The following is a 20,455-nucleotide window of genomic DNA, read 5'->3' as shown; positions in this document are numbered from 1 at the left end:
AACCCAACCAAGATGACCACTAATAACTCTATACAGTTTCCATGGTGCATGCCACTTTGGTTTTGCCATAGAAGGTGCCTTTTTTTGTGGTATAAGTACTGTATTATTAACTGCATTTCCTCCTGAATTTATTTGTGTTGCTACCATTGTGTTACTATTGTTTTGTTGTGGATTATAAGGTACAAGAATAGTATTATTATTTCCTCCAAAAGATTCATCTGCAAAGAATATTCTTATTATTAAAACAATAATAATAGTAAAAAGTAAGCTATTATTATTGAAAGAATAAATATATATATAAATACCGCCTGGTGGTGGAGGGTCTGAATTTTCATTTTGAGCTTTTATTATATTGTTATTTTTGACACGCTCTAATACAGGACCATAAGAGTCTTTTCCTTTTACAGATTTTTTCATTTTTTGCCTATAAGACATTAATATAGCATTTGGGTTAATATATGGTATTTGCATTAGTAGGGCAAAATATACTTACAAGTTAGGATCCACTGGTGGTAAAGTACCTTGATTTAATAAAAACATATCATGTGTTCTCTTTAAGGAACGAAATACAAGAGTATGTACAGAATGTCTTTGTACGTCCTATAGAGAAGAATATATCAATTAAAAATTTGTTACTTAAAACTCACATTACTGTCATGATTTAATTTTTTCAATAATAGTATTTAATAATGCCACAGTAACTGAATTTATATTTTTATAAATTAAAAGTAATCCATAATTTTGTTTTTCAAAATGCCATACTTACCATTTTTATAAAAGTAACTGTTGTTTATACTAAATGTAACATACGCTTAAAAATAATTATTTCAGAACTTTGTTATTATTAATAAACATAATATAATTCACTAACGCATAAGTTAAATTTTTACTATATTCAAATCTTTGTTCAGTACTTTAAAATTTCATTAAAAATAGTGTCAGAGTTAATAAACAATTTGAAATTTTGTAACATGACTTTTATTGACAATTTCAATGACATTAAAAACAAAGGTTATGTACAAAAACGCTACCACACATGTAACACGCACGCGCCAATCCAATCACTTTCTGCGAGAATTAAATTATCTTTTGTTTCAAGAGCGAAAACATATGTAGAAAAGATATGAGATGCAAAAAAGTGGGAAGTCTTATTATGTTGCATTGCAAAATTGTAGTTTTATTTAAGTTAAATTAACTTCAATTTTCTACATTTCATTATCAAGTACATTTTTGGAATTTATGTTACTGACGATGAGTTAAGTATTGGTATTTTGACATTTACATTAAGATAACAACGGAAATTATTTACTATTTAATTATTTTCAATTTATTAAAAAAAATTTAAGATTAATTGGAATATACATATGTACATATGTCAGATATTATGCCTAGAAAGTGCTAATGTGATAAACAATGTATTTTAAAATAATAATTTCACAGAAGGGACTCGCGTTTCCTAAGGTAAACTAATTTGAATGAGACATGTTCTAACGATAATATAACCTATAGGTTTGGCAAAACGTCGTTTTCAAACATTTTGGAGAAACTAATTGTAAGCTACGAAGTTGAAGGGGCTCCATTATTATAGCCAATGGTAGGATAACTGCCATAAATCAGGGTACAATTCTTGCTATTAGTAGTTTTTTAAATGTACCTTTTAATTTATTGTTAAGCTATCTCTTTACAAAATGCGAGTTTTAAAAATATAAAGGAACATAAATATGGTTGTGAAAAAAAAAAATAAAACTTATAAATTGCATTTCATGGTTTTATTAACCAATTTTAATTATTTTTATATATATTCGAATTACATCATTTATATTAGGATTGAGCGATAAAAATGAAAATTCTAGAGGCGTTTTAAATCAAATGTTTATCTTAGAAAATGATACATTGTGTAAAGTGCAAATATGCGGCACTTACATATACGTATGAATTTAACTGGATATGGCACAAACTTTGTATTTTTTGCACAGCTTCACCCGATGTATATCATGGTAAACTGTATTTTTTTAATGTTACCAAGATCATTCTGTCAGTTTGGAAACTTTATTATACAGAAATCGAGAAATCGAATGGTAATTTTTTGGAATTGTTCCGAGAGAAGGAACAGCATTAAATTGATATTTCAATTTTTAATATCGATTATAGTTTGTCAGAAAATCCGTTTTTAAGGCCTGTGAAGCGCGCCACTTGAAGCCAGACCCAACTCACCCTGGATTTTTCCCAGGATAGCTTCATTTGGGCAGCGTGCAGAATCGGGTAGGACAATACGGTCTCACTTTTTACGAGACCATCAGAGGTGTTACTTAGCAATTGACACTTGTACAACGTGATCATATTTTTGTAGTAAATACACATCGTTTTACGAAAATTAGCAACTCCTAAGCAATTTTGTGTTCAAAATAAAAAGCTACAATATTATACGGTTTAGTTTTTCGAGACTATCAATGAATACTGTGAATTTGAAAAAAATCTGTAACTATGATAGATGACGTGAACTGGCTCATAAAGGCAAGTATGTATTTACGTAATTGTATCCAAATGATCAGATAAAGCTGGAGACATATGAGCGTTTAAATAACGTCCGTTGCGACAAAAATACAATTGACTTGACCGTATCTGTTTAAATGCCAACTTATTCTATAATGTCGTTAATTTTTTTTTGTAATTCTTTTTGTGCTTTTAAACATTCGGTACTATTTGTTATATATATGTATATATCTCGTAAATTATAATTTTTGCATACTTTTGTTTATTTATGTATAGTTTTGTATATTTAGAGTCTAAATTTTAGACTATCTGTTTGTTCTCTAGACTTATCTTAATAATTACTTTTTTGTATCAAAGGACTTATTACCCTGTACAATTTGAATTAAATGAATTAAATTAAAATACAATATTATTATTCGAAAATTATTTTATTCAATTGAATTTGCATTCAACGTACAAAATGAATTGTAATATATTATGTTGATATGTGAAATAAAATTAATTTCTATATTTCTCTAAATTTTATTAGGTATATGACATTTCATACACAATATAAATTTAACATACACATAGTATTACATATCTGAATATGCTTAACTTGATCACATTACTACGTTTTTAGATTTTTAATTGATAAAAAAGGAAGTGTATATGATTTACATATACCTTGTAACGACTAGGTCGATTTGTCATTTCGTGCTTAAAGTGACTAGACGTGAAGTTAACGTAGACAAAATGTAATATTGTTTACGTCGCTTATTGTATAAGCCATTAAATATAACAAAGATTGGACGTAAAATTTATATAGTAGGAATGTATGTGGATGACGTAATACTACTTCTTAATAATGTATCGGATGCTTGTGGCGTTGCAGAACCTTTACGAGAGGAACGTTTATGAGGATGAAGATTAAGTGGTGGTAAATTTGGATGTTCGATTCGTGTTGGTGAGCTAACACGAGGGCGTGAGGTTCCTCTTTGTATACCTGTAACGAAAGTCAAATTAAATTAAATTTAAGCTAATAAAGTTCATTAGTTAAAATAATAACAAGCAAGGGAAAGTGAGGTAAAAGCGAGTATCTAACTTAACCTAACCTATTTTTTTTGTACCAACAACAAATCAAAGGGCAAAAGAATTCTACACCGTTAAGTGGAGTTTACAAAGTAGAAAATGAGATATTTTGTTCATAAGAAAAATATTTACTTATCAAGAGAAATAAGATTTTTCAAAAGTAAAAATCTTTTTTTAAAAGCAATTACAAAATCTTTATCTTTGTCAGTTAAAAAATTAGTTAATAAACTTATTTTAAGAACAAAAATCGTAAACAAATGTATCGTCCTTCTCCTCGACATTAGTATAAGCCTCACTGGGCCCACCTTCGGTATACAATTCAATGAAACCAACCGTCTTTGGATTTCGAATGAACATATCGTTCATTGCAAAATGTGCGGGCTTCATTAAGATTTTCCTCTGAGGATGAGTTCTCTTCCTGATGATGTTTTTGCTTTTTGGCCACATATCACAGCTCTTATCACATAGAAACAGTGTACTCGGTTTGATCCGCCTACCCGATTTTGCTCTACTTTCCCCTAATAAAGTATTACCTGGATCACTTGATTCCAAAACATCATTGAGCTGATAATAATCAGTCTTTATTAATGAAGGTTCTTCATAATCTACAAACGCAGTGTTATCAAAGGCTTTGTCGTCTTTCAACCGATTTTGAATTGGCGTAGTTACCGGTGGATCTGCATAAGTCTGCAAAATCAATAATCTGTCTTCAGATATTTTAAATGTTTCCCCGCTACATACGAGGAATGTACAATTAATTAAACTACTTTATGAGTATATAAATTCTTCTAGAGTCGGTAATCCGTTCGTATTCTATAATTAATTTGTAATTTCGCCTTACGCTATTTCCTTTATTTTTTTTTTTGTATTATTCAAAAATTTTTTTGAAATCGTACAAATAATTTTTAAGTCTTTTGCAACTTATTTTAAAAATAACTAAAAAGAATTGTTATTATCATAGTTTTGAAAATTAAGGTTTTTAGACATAGATTATTAAGAAAGAGTTCGATTCATGAATTACCGCCTCTCATGTGAACATCCTTTATTCAATGAAAATCATAAAGTTTTGTAAATTGTTAATGAATTAAAGTGTAGCTGCATATATAAACGTAATATCATTAAATTGCCTTAAGTTTTACATGTTCAGTTGGCGTAGTTGAACAGGCACGTTTATGAAATTGTCCACCGCCGATCGTTTCATAAGTATGTTCCTCTAAATAGTGTCTAGTAGTACCCCGTGGCGTAAGTGTAGCCCACATAACACGGCTATCTTGCATAGTATCAGCTGTACAAGGATAAAGAACAGCCTCGTTTTGAATTCTTCCATTTTTCGTTTGTATACCAGATGTTGCATTCGGTATAGAAATCACGCCACTCTTACCACTTCTATTGCTACAGAATAATAATTGATTATTTTTTACATTTTAAGGTTTTATCGTTATCTTTATTAATGAACTTAATCGTTGAATGTTCCACCCCCATAAATATAACGTTACGAAATAATGCTCTTACACACATGTAATATATATTTAGCTGGTAACTTTAAATGTTTTTTTCATCATACATTTTTTGCAAATGATAAAAATGTACACTTACAATTTGCATTTCAAGAGTAACGTCGCTAATATGATGCCTATTAAAGTTACGCCGATGCAAGATGATATTAAAACCAGTAACCACGTATTATCGAATACTGTTCCTGAAAATTTTAACGTAAACATTATTTTATCTAGTTTAAAAAAGAAATAAGCATAATATTTTAATAGAAAATGTTTCAGATATAACGTAATAGAACTTAGTTATATTTTTACTTCTCTTTTTTAAATAAATTTAACGATTAAGTTAATTTAACTTAACAAATAAATTAATACAACACAATGGAATTGTAAATTTAATAGCAAACCTTGCTGTGGTAGCTCTATGTATTGTACTCCTTCAGAACGGCGATCACAGAAATGTTTGCATGGGCTGTCATTAAGATGCGGTGGAAATGATAACAAATCTGTATGTGGATAAAAATCAGAACTTTGTTGAAGAATCGCTGGAAACGGTGGCGGTGGTATGTGAAGAATGTCAGGTGGTGGTTCGAGCGTGCAAGTTGCACAACCCGAATTATTCATCAATACATCGAAACCTCCCATCTATCCTTAACATTGGAAAAACAAGCAATTAGTTTTCAAGTAAAACCTAAATTAAATTTAGTCATTGTTCCCTTTAATCTTTATTCGATTTTGCATTTATACAAATTTATAAAGTAAGATGATAGATTTAATTATATAATATATAGTTGACAATGCGATGTAAATTATTTTATAGAATTAATATAAAAGTTTCGTGTATTTCTTAACTGTACAACGTTTAAAAATGATTGTACTTACTTGTCCACTTTTTCCTCTTTTCTTTTCTGATTAATTAACACTTCCAGTTTCCAATATTTATTTATATTACTTTCAGTTTCATGAAAGAAAACTGGAAAACTATAAGAACAACATGGTTCGCATAATCTTAGGTATTTTTAATCACGAAACATGCAACAATAACTGCGAAAAATACACTATCCTCCTGTGTTAAACAACACCCCTGTATGAAAGTACCATTAGGGCGACTACTGGCTTCTCTATAAGAAAAGCGCACGCGTTGTGGTATTGAGCGACAGCGAAAATTTTACAGCTAGTCTACTCTTTACCTCTCTTTAAGTCTATTACAGTAACAATAATATTAATCTGTCCATTCGCGAAATGTTCTACATGCATTGTATATCGTGCCTGTAATTAAAAAATAACGAAACATGCCATTTTTATTAACGTTAGTTGTGCTATTTGTTTCATATGATTAAAAAAATGAAAAGAAAAGAATATTAATGAGAATTATAATTTGATTATAATTTATTGAATACTTATACAAAATCTGTATAAAAATCTATATATTGTATTTATATTGTCATATAATTTCAAAATTATATTTACATTGATTTTATAAATTCTACTTTTACTCCATTTTGAAATATGAAATAAAAATAAACATAAATGAATATTAATGAACTAAGTCAATGATACAGAATAAATGAAACAAACTATTCAAATGCGTACTAGTAGTATAAATATGGTGCATACATAATCAGACATTGGTAACATACAAAGTAATTTTCCATTCAGTTTTTATTGTACCGAGCAGTATACAATAATTAAATTATAGTTTAGAAAATTAATACACACATTTAAAATATTTATAAATTTGTATTATAAATTATTCAAATAAAATCTTTTATAAATGAGCACATGCTTTTTAAACCTATAACAATACTGTTCACTGGTAAAATCCTTACACGCCGCGGCTTTGCCCCTACGCGCAACGTCTCTATGAAACAAGATTAGAATCTATTTGATAAATGGACAGTGATGGTGGTGTGATGAAGGGGAAGGGGCAGATGTGCACTCGGTCTTACAACTTGTTAGGAGATAGTTACTACAAACCGCGCAAACATTTCATCGTGTTATTTCACCGCTTTAAAATTGTGGAAAGAGATACTCTTGTCTAAACAAAAATCAGTTTTTTAGGAATTAGAGTAATAAAGAAATTAATGAAAGTAAGGTATTAACCCTCTTGCTCCCAATATAAGACGCCCGTGTATTGTTAGAAATACCACGGGAGAAAGAGGAGGTAAGGTTTTATTAAAAAATATCTAGTTAGTACATTTTTTTTACATATTTAAATTAAATTTTTACAATAACTAGAAATTTTCTATAGTTCACGATACCGGTTGGAAACATCCTTCCACTATGAATTGAATTGCCCCATCTCAACCCATGGGATTAAAAGGGTTAGGTTTCAGTTCACCTTTATTATAATTACTTAAATTAAAAAATAATTATAATCAAAATTATGAACTATTATAATCCATGTAAAAAGAATTTCTTAAGATAATTGATACAGTGAATAAGGATATAGATTCAGGAGATGAACTTGTTATATTAGCCATAATATAAACGAAAAGGTTTTGAAAAAAATAAATTTATTTTTACGATAGTGATTTTGAATTATCATTTGTTAAACCATTTGACTAAAATTGCTCATAATATGGACGAAAAGGTGACGACGATGGAAATGTTGTGTAGCAAAACAACCGTTTCACAACCGCTGGTGTGAAACCGGCCTTAAAGAATAGCAAGATAATTAAAATTTTTTATTTATCGTTTAATAATTTATTGTTGATAGAATTTTATATAACCTCTACATCAATTAATTGCGATTATGGAGATAAATCCGTTAAGTATCATACTTGTGAAAAGTGATAGTAAAGGTGATAGACTTTTATTTCGATATCCACATGTAGCAAAACACACACGAGATTCTAATCAATGTACTAAAAGGAAAAATCCTTATTCCCTAACTATCACAGAAGACTTATTGCAAGTTAGTTTTCCTATTTACTTTCAGTATCAAATATTATTGTTTAAATGAAGTAATTAAATACTTATTAAATTTCTTTAACAGTCTTTACCTTTTCCAATTTCTAACATAAGTAATGGAAATTTAACTGGAGTAACTGATGAAGTATTATCAACATTATTTGCTGTTAAACCAGAATTATGTGAACAAAAGTTTGAATTAAAAGTAAATGATGTTCGCTTTGTTGGACATCCAACTTTGGTCCCATCTCATGGATTGAAAGAAGTGAATTCTTCAATGCTTTTCAATATAGTTTTTGCTCTTCAAGCACAAGCAAGTCATTCTATTGTAAAGTGTTACTATGACTTAAGTAGAAGGTGTGTTATGTTATGTTGTAAGTAAATTATCTTAGATATATAAAAGTGGTTAAATCTTGAGTACTGTTTATTTTAGGCTAGGTATAGCTTTAAGGCATGAAGAAAAAAGATGTGGGTTTTTAACAGAAGAAATAAAAATTATGGTTTCTACTCATGATGAAGTTGCTACTAGGTATACAGATTTATCATTTATGTTATTTGATGAAACAAATAATAATCAGAATTTCTTATATCTGATTATAGATCAGAAGGTGAAAGTGATTGTGATGAATCACCATATGAATTAATACTACAAAGAAGTTCACTTGCACGTGATTTGAAGTCTGTATTCAGTAGTCTGAGTACTTCTGGTATAATTAATATTATGATTAATAGATGGATTCAAGTACGTTTCTGCCTTCCCCAAAAGGTTCATCAATCTCACAAGAAAGGATTTGTTATTAATCCAGAAATAATAGACAGGCTAGTATTGTACTAAATAATTGAAAGTTGAAATGAATATTAAATATAAAATTTTATTGTAGATGTTTAAATAGTTTAAGACCTTATCATGGTTTGCTCTTACTCATTGAACCTTTAGATTTATTGGATTCACTTCCAATAGATTCTTCTCCAGCACTTAAACGCCTAATTCAAATGTATAGTCCTTTGAAAAGTTTACAAACTTTAGCTGCAGATTCTGACTTAACACTTACTCAAGTTTTTCAATTAACTGGACACTTAGTATATTGGGCAAAAGCTACTATAATTTATCCTCTTTGCGAAAGCAATGTTTATGTTGTATCACCAGATGCTGTTATTACAAATCAATTGTTAGAAGCCTTTTCTGAAGAATTTCCAGGACTTTGTCTTTTGCAAGTATGTTTAAGAAAATTGTTTATATGATTCACTATTATTTGAATTATGTGTAAAATTAAATTTTTATTGACTTAGGTGCTCAGTGATTTTTCATTACCAACATCTATAAGTCAAAAATTAAATCCTTTGAGTCAATCACAACAACAAACACAATTAGTAAAAATAATAATATGGTTACTAAAGAATCATTTACTTTTACAATTACATACATATGTTCAATACATGCCAACTGTGCATGGTCGTGTATCATTGGTAAGTTTATAGAAAATTATACTGCAAAAAACAAACTAAAAGTTTGCTGCATATTTTCTCAAGGATGCAAAGGATGAAATGAATCACAATTTAAGTGAGATCACAGAAAGTAATAGTGCATGGAATTTAAGTGATATTCCAAAAGGTACTTCGTCTGACATAAAGGAAGAATTATCAATGACACTTCATAAGGAAAATGGAATATATAATTATCAGTCGGAAGATTATGATATTCCATCAGATGATAGAAAATTACTTGATAAACTGTGTCGTCTTGGTTACTTTAATGGAGGTCACCATTTAGAGGAGATTATGTATTTAGAAAATATTCGTAGATCTCAATTACTGCAAATTTTAGATAAATTTAGAGATATATTGATTACATGTGAATGTGAAGACCCTGCTATAGCTCTTTTCTATAGTCAGTTTGGCTCTTAACATCTTAGTTTTGAATATGTATGAAAACGATCTTTAATTATGTATAAACGTTTTGATAGCATTAATTAGAAATGTTATAATATATTAAATATACAGGATGAGATAGAATGAGTGATACAACCAACTAAGAAATAATTTTATACGTAAAAATAAATTACAAATATAAAATCAAATTTTTCTATAATAAGTTTAATTTTTGAGAAAAAGAAATTTTTATATTTGTTTGGTGCACATGTCTGTTTGCAGTTGTATGTTAATAAATTGGTTTAAGTATTTAATTTTTTGTGTGTAATCTTCTGTACCTAAAAGAATCAGAAAGCTTAAGGTTTCAACATTCAAAATAATGCAGCATAGGGTAAACTTCGAATGGAAAGTTTCTCCCTCTCCGTCTTTGTTACTATGATGCGAGATCGCTAAATAGCACAGAGCCGCTCATCGAGTTGCGCATGGAGTACACATATTATACATTTAGAAGTATAGGATTCTATACTTCGTGTAGGAGTACTCGTCGAGGTACTTATTTAACAATACAGAAATGAGTAAGACAAAGGAAAGAAATACATGTAGAAAAAGATAGCATCAGAGAAACGAGTTAGATAAGGATAGCACTAGAAAAACGAGTTAAACAAAAAACGATATATGTATGTAGAGGTAGATAAGGACAGGAAAATTTCAAAAATAAAACTAGCGCCATCCCGTGTTTGGCGACTTGAACTACGACTTTGTAACAGGAACACAGAATGTGAACAGAGGTATTAGACAAGAAATGCACTATACAGGGTGTCCCGTAACTCCTCGACCACCTGGAAATGGGGAGTTGCTGGGGCGACTCTGAACAACTTTTTCCTTTACCAAAATGTTGGCTTCGCTTTTGAATTATTAACGAAAAACACTGGCCAATCAGAACGCGCGTAGAACCCGCGCCCAGGCACGGGGGAGCGCAAAGACTCATCCGCGCGCAATCTTGAACAAACGCGTATGCGTGACTTCTCGGTTATCGGTCGCTGTCACAAAAATTTGACTTTGCACCGTTATTTTTATAAGGTTTAGAGAAATGATTTCTTGTCGTCATTTCGATGTTTGTATAACAATACATACATACCTAACGGCGATGCAAAAAATTTGCGACCGGCAAAGTGTTCAGTTAAGAATAATGTGGAATTATTTGTTATTCATGAATAACAAATAAGTCGTTTAATAACTGTGTTCGATACTTTTATTCGTTATCCGAAAGGAATAAAGTATTTTATTACTTATGAAAAATTTACCCACTCGTCCACGAATTAATCTGTTTCAACGGAAGTGGGTCGTTGGCACTGGGTCAGTGTGTCGATCCTGCCCTTTCCAGGCAATCCAAAACAGCTGATGTTACGGCCGGGTCGGTGAACTCATATGATTGGCCCTCGCCAAATGTCGCGTACTCCAGTGAATTTTCAAATTCATTGTTTTCATTAATGAAAAAATATCCTCTACTCAATTGCATTACTTGTTTTGCAGAATTTCGTGCAACAATAATATTGTATTAAAAGCAAACATCATAGTCCAATAAATTAAATACCAAATTTCTTCTAATTTGTAAACTATGTAATCTTATATTTATGATGTAAAGATTTTGCTTGAAATTTAAAGAAATTTGAAAAATAGAGCTATTTTTATGAAAACAGCTTCATTTAATACTGTGTTTATTGCTTCTTAAAAAAGTTTATGATTTCAGTATGTCAACTATAATACATCTCCTTAAAGAAATTGTAAATATCTAATTAAATTAAAAAGAATTCAATTCTAAAATATCACTGAAAGTTGTTTCCTTTATTTTGTTTAATACAAAACATTTGTTACAAAAAACCCGTAATATTTACTTTCTAAATAGTATTCACAGAAAGTGTAATACTAGTTACACAATGATTATGTTACATTTAAATGTAATTTAAGTAATTTTTAATTTTAATAAAGAAAATAAGACTAGGCACCTAATGATTTATCCTAAGGTAATGTTTGAGGTACGAAGTAGTAGTGATGTAACTGAAATATTTACATGTATTAATTTATGTAAGTTTCATACAATAACTTCAAATTTATGCTATAAAATCAAATTTTTTAATTTCTTAATAAATTGTTAATCGTGAAATATTGATTAAAGTTTAAGTATTAATTTTCATAATGTACCTATTAAATATATTTTACAATATATTAATTGTGCATATTTATTGTACAAAATTTTTCTCATTTCAAATTTTTAAATATTATTAAAACGTATTGTCAAAGTAATATTACTGACTAAAATTTTGAAACAAAATAGTAATCAAGTAATTTGCATAATTTAGTAATAACTAAATGCATAAAAAATGTTTTGTAACATAACATAAAGTTACTCACAACTGATTAACTTAGTATATATCAAAAAATAATTACTTAAAATATTATAGAAAATCTTTAAAATGATTTTAGAATTTTTAAGTACTTTTTATATCGTTGTTTTTTTTAAGTTTTATTTTCTAGTGCCATGTTTATGCTTTTTTAAAAGGGTGTTCTATTAAGTGTGGTAATAATAAACTTTAGTAGAAACTATACCTTTTGATTCGTTAAATACATAAACCTATACTTTAACATCAATCTAATGTTATTTTAAGCTAGAATACATGAAAATTATATATATTACAAATTTATAAATATCAACGAACACGAGTTTTTAGAAATATATGTCTTAACAACAGTATATGGATGTATCTCGTTTTAGAGGTTCTTATTTTTTTTTAATGTATGTATATTATCATAGCTTATCCCTAGAATAACTTTGCATTCTCTTTAGTTTTTTTAGAGCACATTTTGCTGCAGTGCATTTTGCAATTCTGTAATTTCTTCCAATTCCTTTAAAAGAACCTTTACCAAAAACATCCACTGTAACTCTAACTCTACGTCCATCAGCCAATTTTTCTGGGTTTCCAAATTTTGCTGTTTCAGGCTCTAATTCCAATAATTCACGAATTGGAGATTTAGGAACATTAGTGCTGAATTGTTCTGGAATTATAAAATATTGTATGGTAAAAAGCATTCTTTTTTTTACACAGTAAAATATATATATAAGGAAAAAGAATAAATTACCGATTTCATTTTTCATAATGGCATAATAAACACCCCATACTGCATCTAAGGACATTCCACTATCTAAATAAATTGCACCAGCTAATGATTCAAAAACATCACCTAATGCTTTTGGTACCTCTACATCCTCAGCTTCTTCGCATTCTTCTACTCCGATTAAGTAGTACTAAAAAAAAAAGAAAAAAAAAACGTAAACAGTAAAATATAAAGATATACAATATGGATATGTTCCTTTAAAATTTATTTACCTCTTCACTAATGGAATGACCATTTTCTTCTTGAATTCTAACAAAACGATTTATAACAACACTTAAACCAGGAGAAAGATGTCGAAAATATTTATGAAATCCACATCTCACAGCTAAAGAAGCAAATATAGTATTATTAACTAAAGCAGATCGTAAATCTGTTAAAGCACCCGGAGAGTGTTGTCGAGCGTCTTCGTATAAATGTCTTGTTATTAAATAATCTAAAATCACAAATTAGTATATTAAACTTTATATTGTAAAAATATAATAAAATTGAGCTAAAATAATTTATTAATTACCTAAAACTGCGTCTCCAAGAAACTCTAAACGTTGATAACAATCTGTTAATCTATTAGGTTGATATGATGCATGAGTAAATGCTTGTAGCAGATAACTAATGTCATGAAACTTATATATTTCCCATAACGAATCTGTAATGACGAATTTGTTTTGAAACATTCTTTAAAATTAAATGTTACAGTATAGTCTAGTTTTAAAACATATTTAGAGATACATTTATTATTACGTATAAGTAATAAAACATATTTAGAAACATATTTATAATTACAAATCAATTATAATTACTTGTGACCATGTTATTTGACTTCTTTCATTCATTCCTTTTATATATGGGGTACTGCCGGAAATTCTTTCTTTTGGTTCAATTTCTTGTACAACATGAATTTCTTCTGTAGGTAAAACATGAATTCCTAGCCAGGCCATGAAAAGTAATGCACCTCTAGGCCCACAAGCAATTAAGTAAGCTCCAATTAATGCCTCTACACAGTCTGCGATACTTTTATCAGGAATGCTATGTTGAGTAATTAAATTGTATGGTATAAAACAGCGCAGATTATCTAAATTGTTCGAAAATGTAGCTTCATTGCGATCAAGTTCATTTTTCATAATACCCAGTTTTTGTTCTGTTTCTCGAACAAGTTGGGTTATTTCAGTGGGATTTACAGCTTGTAGAGTTGGAATGTCGGCTTGATTCCATAAAGTAGAAGGTACGCCAGATTCGATTAATGCTTGTTCAAGCTCTTTTGGAACGTAATAGCAAGGTGGTAACCAATTGTCATGTGGTTCAAACTTTGTTGCTATCATACTCTCACCTAACATCTTTTGTCTTCCTAATCTGTATAAATTTAAATTGCTCACCTAGAAAGTTTTATTACATTAAAATAAATTACTACATCCAATAAAAGTAATTATTATTTTGAATTTTTTATACCTGTTTGGACCTTAAATGACTGAGCTTTCCTTCATGTATATTGTCATATGTACAATATAAATAAGTTGTTATAGCATATTTTAAAAATGAATCTCCAATAGTTTCCAAACGTTCTAAATTAATACCATCGTTTGCATTGGACATAGTTAAAGCTTGTAAAATTAAACTGGGACTTGGCCCTGGATGATTTTCTAATTCCGGTTGATAATCAAAACTGAAAAGATTACTATCCGAATGGTATGTAAATTCCGATTTATTAGATTTGTTTTTTGTTGGGTGTAAGCTGTCGTTATTATTTAATATTTCATTAGTGAATTTATTAACAATGGTTTCTATATAAGCTTTGTGTTTATAAGCTGATAAACATTTTTCAGTTTCCACACTAAAGGAATTTTTTCTTTTAATTACAATTTCTTTATCACACGGTATAAAAGATCCACTTTCTATTATTTCATGCTCCTTTATTTTAGTAAATTCATAATGAGCTTGTCTATGCTTTTCATGCTTTTCAATTAAAGATTTCTCATTCTCTTTTGTATATGACCATAAAATATCATCCAAATTTTTTTCAGTTTCTAACAAATCTAAAATTTTTTTGTTAATTTCTTGTTTAGTTATTTGTTTTTCATCTTCTACAGCTTCTGCAACATTTTCTCCCATGTAAGAAATTCGCAATCCTCTGTTTTCATCTTCACTTTCATCGGAAGTGTCGACAAATCCATCGCTATAAAGATCATCTGATTCATATCCATCAAAATCTGACTCACATGCAGGAAATCCATATTGAACATCACTCCAATTGAAATCATTTGGTAGAACAGTTACGTTTATAGGAAATGATTTTAAATCACTTGTACCAAAATCCATAGAATTCATTGCCATATCACTTGACCAAGTACCAATTTCTAGTTCATTTTCATTGTTTGACATTTGTTGTTCTGTTTCCCTTACTTCATCATTTTCTAACTGACATTCATTTTTCTTTTCATTTGAATCATCCTTATCTGATTTATGCAAATTATCTATTACATTTTCAGATATATTTTGGTACTTACTAACTACATTATTTGAAGAATTTAATGGCGTAGTTTCATTTTTTATTAACTTTGCTTTTTCAGATTCTTTAGATTTTTTTAAAACTTCTGCTAAACTCCACCCAAAATCTAATGCTGGCCATTCGAAATCTAAAATAGCGTTATATTAATATCAATTTAGAAAAAATAAAAATGGTCTTTATAATCTTATATTTACCGGAATATAAATTCTCTTTTCCTAAATTTATCATTTGTGCAACTTGACATCGTATCTGATTAGCTAGTAATAAAGCATTGATTCTATATAAAATACAAGGTAGACAAACTGCTTGTCTCCATAGTGATGCCGGAAAAGGATGAATTGCACATAATTCAGCAACAAGAATTTGCTTTTGTTCTAGATTTTCGCGCTTTGCACGTTTTGTTTCTTCACTACTTGTAGGTAAAGCAACACCTTTTCGGTTAACGTATCTGAAATGGAGTTATTAATATATAAATATGGTAATAAAATTATAAACGCACTTATACACTTTTCGTAATATTTACCTAGGTGTTAAAAAATTTAATCTAGCTGATGTATGATCCACATCCAATAAAGGCTGATCTAAATTTTGTATCTGTATATTATATTTCTTAAGATAATATTCTTCAAAAGTACTATAATCGTCACCAGGGAAAGAAGATTTGGGATTTAAATTCGTACATATTTCAGCGACGTAAAAATACTGGAATTAACAAAAAGATGTATTTTATTTTTAGTCATAAAATTTGTTCACTTACAATAAAAACATAAAAATACCTGAGGTTGATCCTGACTTCTATACCAAGGCATAATTACTGCATCATGGTATTTTGATGCATCAAACTTGAAATTCTTTCTGACATCTTCAGGAATTTTAGTTGGCACTGCATTTCGATTTTTGTATATACATTCTAAAAAGTCCCAATCTACAGTGACATCAGATTGTTCATCTGTTAAAAACAGATTTCTATAATGATAAATATATAATAAACGACATACACGCGAACGCACACATACCACAGTCACATAATATTAAAAACTCCTCAGAGTATTCAAAATTACCTAATTTTACAGGTACAATCATATATGAGTTTTCAGAAGCATTCGGATCAAAAAGCATTAAATACTGTTGTAATCTTAATACATTTGTAAAAGTATAGTTGAGAAAAGTAGCAACTTTTTTTATTTGTTCTTCATTTAAAATTATTGTCTGTTTACTAAGCTTCAACTTTACATGAACTTCACCAGATCTAGTATAAATAGGAAATGGGCATAACTAAAATAAAAAATTAAATACTAGTTATCTTTACACAAAATTAAAGTTATAAGTGATTTTTATTTTATAGTTATTACCTTAGGAATTTCTTTCAATGTTATTATGCCAAAACCAATAGCTGATTCTTCTGGAGGGTAAATACGTCGACCTCTAGTATTTTGTTCTTCAGGTAAAGGGCAACTCAGAACCATGTTAATATGATATAAATATGAAGGGATTCCGACTATTGGTCTACAATCTGTTAATGCTTCAGCTGTCTGAAAAGAATAGTTTAATATTAAAAGCACGATAAATTATATAACATGTAATATGGTGAAACAAGTAAAGTATACATTATTATAGTTATTTTTAATACATAAAACCTTTTTGTAATAATATTGTCTTCGTTTAGTTGTTCCAGGTCGAGCTTCAGAAAAATCTACTTTACTTTCATCTGGAAGAGCAGGTACTTCCGCATCTTCTGGTTTAGCTATAAAATTTTCTTTTCCAATAGGTAATAAATTATCATCTATTTCATTTTTTCTGTGTAAATCAATACATAATTGCAAAGCAGCCATTCGTCTTGCCATAGCTCTATTAGGCATGGGATATGACTAAAATGAAAGTAATATATCAGTATGCTGAAAAAAATTAAGCACTAAATTCTTAGTTACAGAGAAAAATACACACCGATACAACATATTTTACTGGAGAATTTATAGGAAGTCGTAAAGAACATACATACATAGGTGTATTATCATAATTTATTCTTTCAATGTGCCATTCTGGAGTTAGTCTTGTAAAAGTATCACTAGGTAATTTTGCACAGTATCTGCTTAAGCAAAATTTTATAACACAAAATAATTTAAAAAATTTTAAATATAAAACGTTAGAAATGTTTCCATTTTTACATATTCATCATTTTATACTACCTGTTCACTAATGATATAGCAGAATTAAACGTAACTTTGGGTGCATCATCTCCAGCAAGAGGTTTATAATGTGGTATTATAGTAGCATACATATCTGCTTCATTTTCTTCTTCTTCAGAGGGTTCGTTATTAGAACATTTTATTAACAAAGTCTACAAAATAGATTGATGCTCTTCCATTAAAATTTTCGACTGGGATGGACACAGGTAATGAACCACATTAAATGGCTGATATTAAAACTGGTACACACTGAAGGTCATGAATAAATTAAATCGAGCGGACGTTACAGTCATTAATCAAACATCAGATCCACTTCATATATTCGATTAAATTTTACCACAATAATTAATTAAAATAATTAAGAAAAAATGTATGTATGCACCACAATTTGATACCTTTTCTATATAATGATATTGAGCCAACTGCCATATATACTCCTTTGATACTTCTTGTGATAGTAATAGTATATGTAAAGCATCCACAGCTCTTGCTCGACTTTTGCATTGTACATAGGACTGGTAAGTCTTTGGAAAATCATATCTCATTACAAAGTTGCATTTTGGAATATCAATACCTAACAACAGTAAAATAGTATTAAAATTCACATAAATCATTAATTAATAAAAGTAAATTACTTAACACTAATAAAATAATTGACAACAAACCTTCTTCTAAAATTGAAGTTGAAATTAATAAGTTGCATTCATGTATTCTAAATCTTTTCAAAACTTCTTCTTGTTTTCTATGTTTTATTTCTAAATCTTTCGAGTAACTTATATCGTCACTATTTCTTTCAATTGCATATAAAGGTGACAAAAAATGTAAATCTTCATCATGTGTAGATATTTCGTTTAATAAATAAAACAACACTTTTGCCACAAATGCCTTATCCACAAAGATTACTCCACAAAGTAAATCAGGATCTGTAACTCCACGCATGTGTCGTTGAGGTTTGAATGGTTTTTTACAATTTTCTTCATTACCTTTCCAATTACATTCTAATTTTTTAGTTTGCATAGGTTTATCTTTAATAGAATTTTCTTTAGTATGTACAGATAACTTTAGAGAAATATTTTCATTATTTACTTTATTATTAGAATTATTGATATCTTTAGTGTAATATGGTGTATATGTTTTTAAAATTTGTAGTAGTCTGTGAACTTTTGGTGTAGTATATTTATATATTCGTTCTTTCTCAGATAAAACTTCAAATGCATTATCACACAGAGCTCGTATTTTCATAAAAACAGATGCAACCATATTTAATAACAAATAATGTCTTTCATAAGGTGTTTTCATTTTCAATTTTTCTGTTAAAATTAAAAGAGCAAGAGCAGCACGATCTGCACACCATGGTCCAAGAGTTTCTAATATATGCAAAAAATCTTGCATCATCTGAAATGGTTTCTCTGTAGGATCAGGTATTTTCTGAATATCTTCATAGAACTCTTCATTATAAATCTCAGTTGGGTCATGACGATGATCACGTAAAAATTCAATAGCATGTAATATATAATTTTCAATAGTATCATATAATTCCCCTTTTTTATTTTTAGAACATTCCACTACATATTCTTTAGGTTTAGGGCTATAACTATTTAAGAAATTATTATCAATTAAACAGAAATATTATGCAATAGAATATGTATTAACCTTATATTTACCGTAATATAGATAGTATATCACTAGCTGTTTCAACTTCACACTTAAATGTAGCTTCTACTTTTTCTATTTCTAATCCTAATCTTCCAGGTTCTTGTGTCAAATTAAACAATGGTACAGCTAATCCAATAATTCTAGGAACATTAACACAAGATAAAAATGTTTGTAAAATGAATTTTAATTTGTTATCTTCTATAGATTTATGGCACTCATCAACTATGACTAGATTTATCTGATGTGGTAAAATTTTTTTGTCTATTAATAATTGTGCACATGTTTTAGAAGTTGTAACAAGTACCTAAAAAAAATCATTGTGAATTAAAAAAAAATAATAAACAAGTGCCAATTTCTTAGAAACACATTAATACTGTTTCTTACATGAGAAATTTCAAATTTTTCTATAAATTCCATTTGCATACATGTATCCCATAACAATACTTTTAAATCTGTTAACTGTTGTATATAACTTGCTTTTATTGCACATTTTTCGTTATCTGTTAATATGTACAACGATCGTTTTCCTCCTTTACTTAACAATCTAAATAATAATTTCTTTAATTATTATTTGAACAAAAATATTCAATAAAAGAATATATTATGAAAAGAAACTAATTAAAGTTATATAGTACATATTACCGTCTGTTATTTGTAGCAAATTCTTGAATCAATTTTATAACAATAAAAGTTTGTTCATAATTTTTTCCTAGACAAACAATAATGTTTTTGTTTTTAGAAGCATAAAATAATTCCACCTGTAATAACAATTCTTTTAAAAGATTTTGTATAAATCTGATCGTTCAGTGGAAATGCCATGGAATCTATAACTTTCACTATTGTAATATGATAAAAATATTATTCTTAACTACACTAAAAATATAGTTATCCTTATAAGATTTATTATTTAGATCTTAATTAAATTTTAATTTAAGGTTAGGCTAGAGCAACTACAGTAGATAATTATCATACTCAATACTTGATACATCACTACACACAATATGTGTACATGCATACTATAATCGCAATCTGATTGGGTAGTGCTATTTAACCTAAATTCTTCAAAAGTTTAATAAATAATATTGAAATTTTAATAA

The 20,455-nt window shown here is 28.7% G+C and overlaps 4 protein-coding genes across 6 annotated transcripts in view; 1 reads left to right on the top strand and 3 right to left on the bottom strand.

Annotated features, from left to right (window-relative positions):
- The window catches only part of LOC108571059 (pleiotropic regulator 1), a 2,637-nt gene extending 2,062 nt beyond the window's left edge, over window positions 1–575 (bottom strand). Inside the window, exons 1-3 of the mRNA XM_017933028.1 lie at window positions 494–575; window positions 306–424; window positions 4–218 (exon numbers count right to left, since the gene is read on the bottom strand). Coding sequence (XP_017788517.1) covers window positions 4–218; window positions 306–424; window positions 494–540 — 381 coding nt within the window. The 5' untranslated portion in view covers window positions 541–575. The remainder of the gene's footprint in view (window positions 1–3; window positions 219–305; window positions 425–493) is intronic.
- A 2,718-nt stretch (window positions 576–3,293) lies between these two features.
- On the bottom strand, window positions 3,294–6,111 carry LOC108571129. 3 transcript variants are annotated; one of them, XM_017933107.1, is made up of 7 exons: window positions 5,943–6,111; window positions 5,468–5,710; window positions 5,161–5,263; window positions 4,946–4,956; window positions 4,704–4,849; window positions 4,098–4,251; window positions 3,294–3,478 (listed from the first exon to the last, which is right to left on the bottom strand). In XM_017933107.1, the coding sequence occupies exons 2-7, from the start codon at window positions 5,703–5,705 to the stop codon at window positions 3,294–3,296; spliced, it is 837 nt and encodes a 278-aa protein (XP_017788596.1). In that variant the 5' UTR covers window positions 5,706–5,710; window positions 5,943–6,111. The 3 variants fall into 3 exon arrangements, with proteins under 3 accessions (XP_017788596.1, XP_017788593.1, XP_017788594.1); XM_017933104.1 differs by having other exon boundaries at window positions 4,704–4,956; XM_017933105.1 differs by having other exon boundaries at window positions 4,704–4,950.
- An 874-nt stretch (window positions 6,112–6,985) lies between these two features.
- Window positions 6,986–9,878, top strand: LOC108571125 (nitrogen permease regulator 3-like protein). The gene is made up of 9 exons (XM_017933101.1): window positions 6,986–7,224; window positions 7,312–7,384; window positions 7,780–7,977; window positions 8,059–8,330; window positions 8,407–8,502; window positions 8,574–8,792; window positions 8,855–9,188; window positions 9,264–9,440; window positions 9,504–9,878. Exons 3-9 carry the CDS (start codon window positions 7,816–7,818, stop codon window positions 9,876–9,878), a joined length of 1,635 nt encoding a protein of 544 aa, XP_017788590.1. The 5' UTR covers window positions 6,986–7,224; window positions 7,312–7,384; window positions 7,780–7,815.
- Window positions 9,879–12,648: 2,770 nt separating this feature from the next.
- Window positions 12,649–20,177, bottom strand: LOC108571094 (endoribonuclease Dcr-1). Its single transcript, XM_017933068.1, is given in 20 exon segments — window positions 12,649–12,896; window positions 12,981–13,146; window positions 13,229–13,449; window positions 13,528–13,688; window positions 13,797–14,386; window positions 14,460–15,643; window positions 15,711–15,964; window positions 16,040–16,218; window positions 16,293–16,465; window positions 16,578–16,791; window positions 16,869–17,048; window positions 17,154–17,384; window positions 17,461–17,602; window positions 17,703–17,854; window positions 18,098–18,276; window positions 18,368–19,296; window positions 19,367–19,662; window positions 19,743–19,902; window positions 20,001–20,135; window positions 20,137–20,177. Coding segments are annotated over 20 exon segments (5,835 nt in total).
- Between the last annotated feature and the right edge of the window lie 278 nt (window positions 20,178–20,455).

This window comes from Habropoda laboriosa, unplaced genomic scaffold, assembly GCF_001263275.1.
Source record: "Habropoda laboriosa isolate 0110345459 unplaced genomic scaffold, ASM126327v1 scaffold106, whole genome shotgun sequence".
Taxonomy (NCBI): Eukaryota; Metazoa; Arthropoda; class Insecta; order Hymenoptera; family Apidae; genus Habropoda; species Habropoda laboriosa.
Note: the sequence above shows the minus strand (reverse complement) of the source record. Positions and strands in the feature narration are given on the sequence as shown.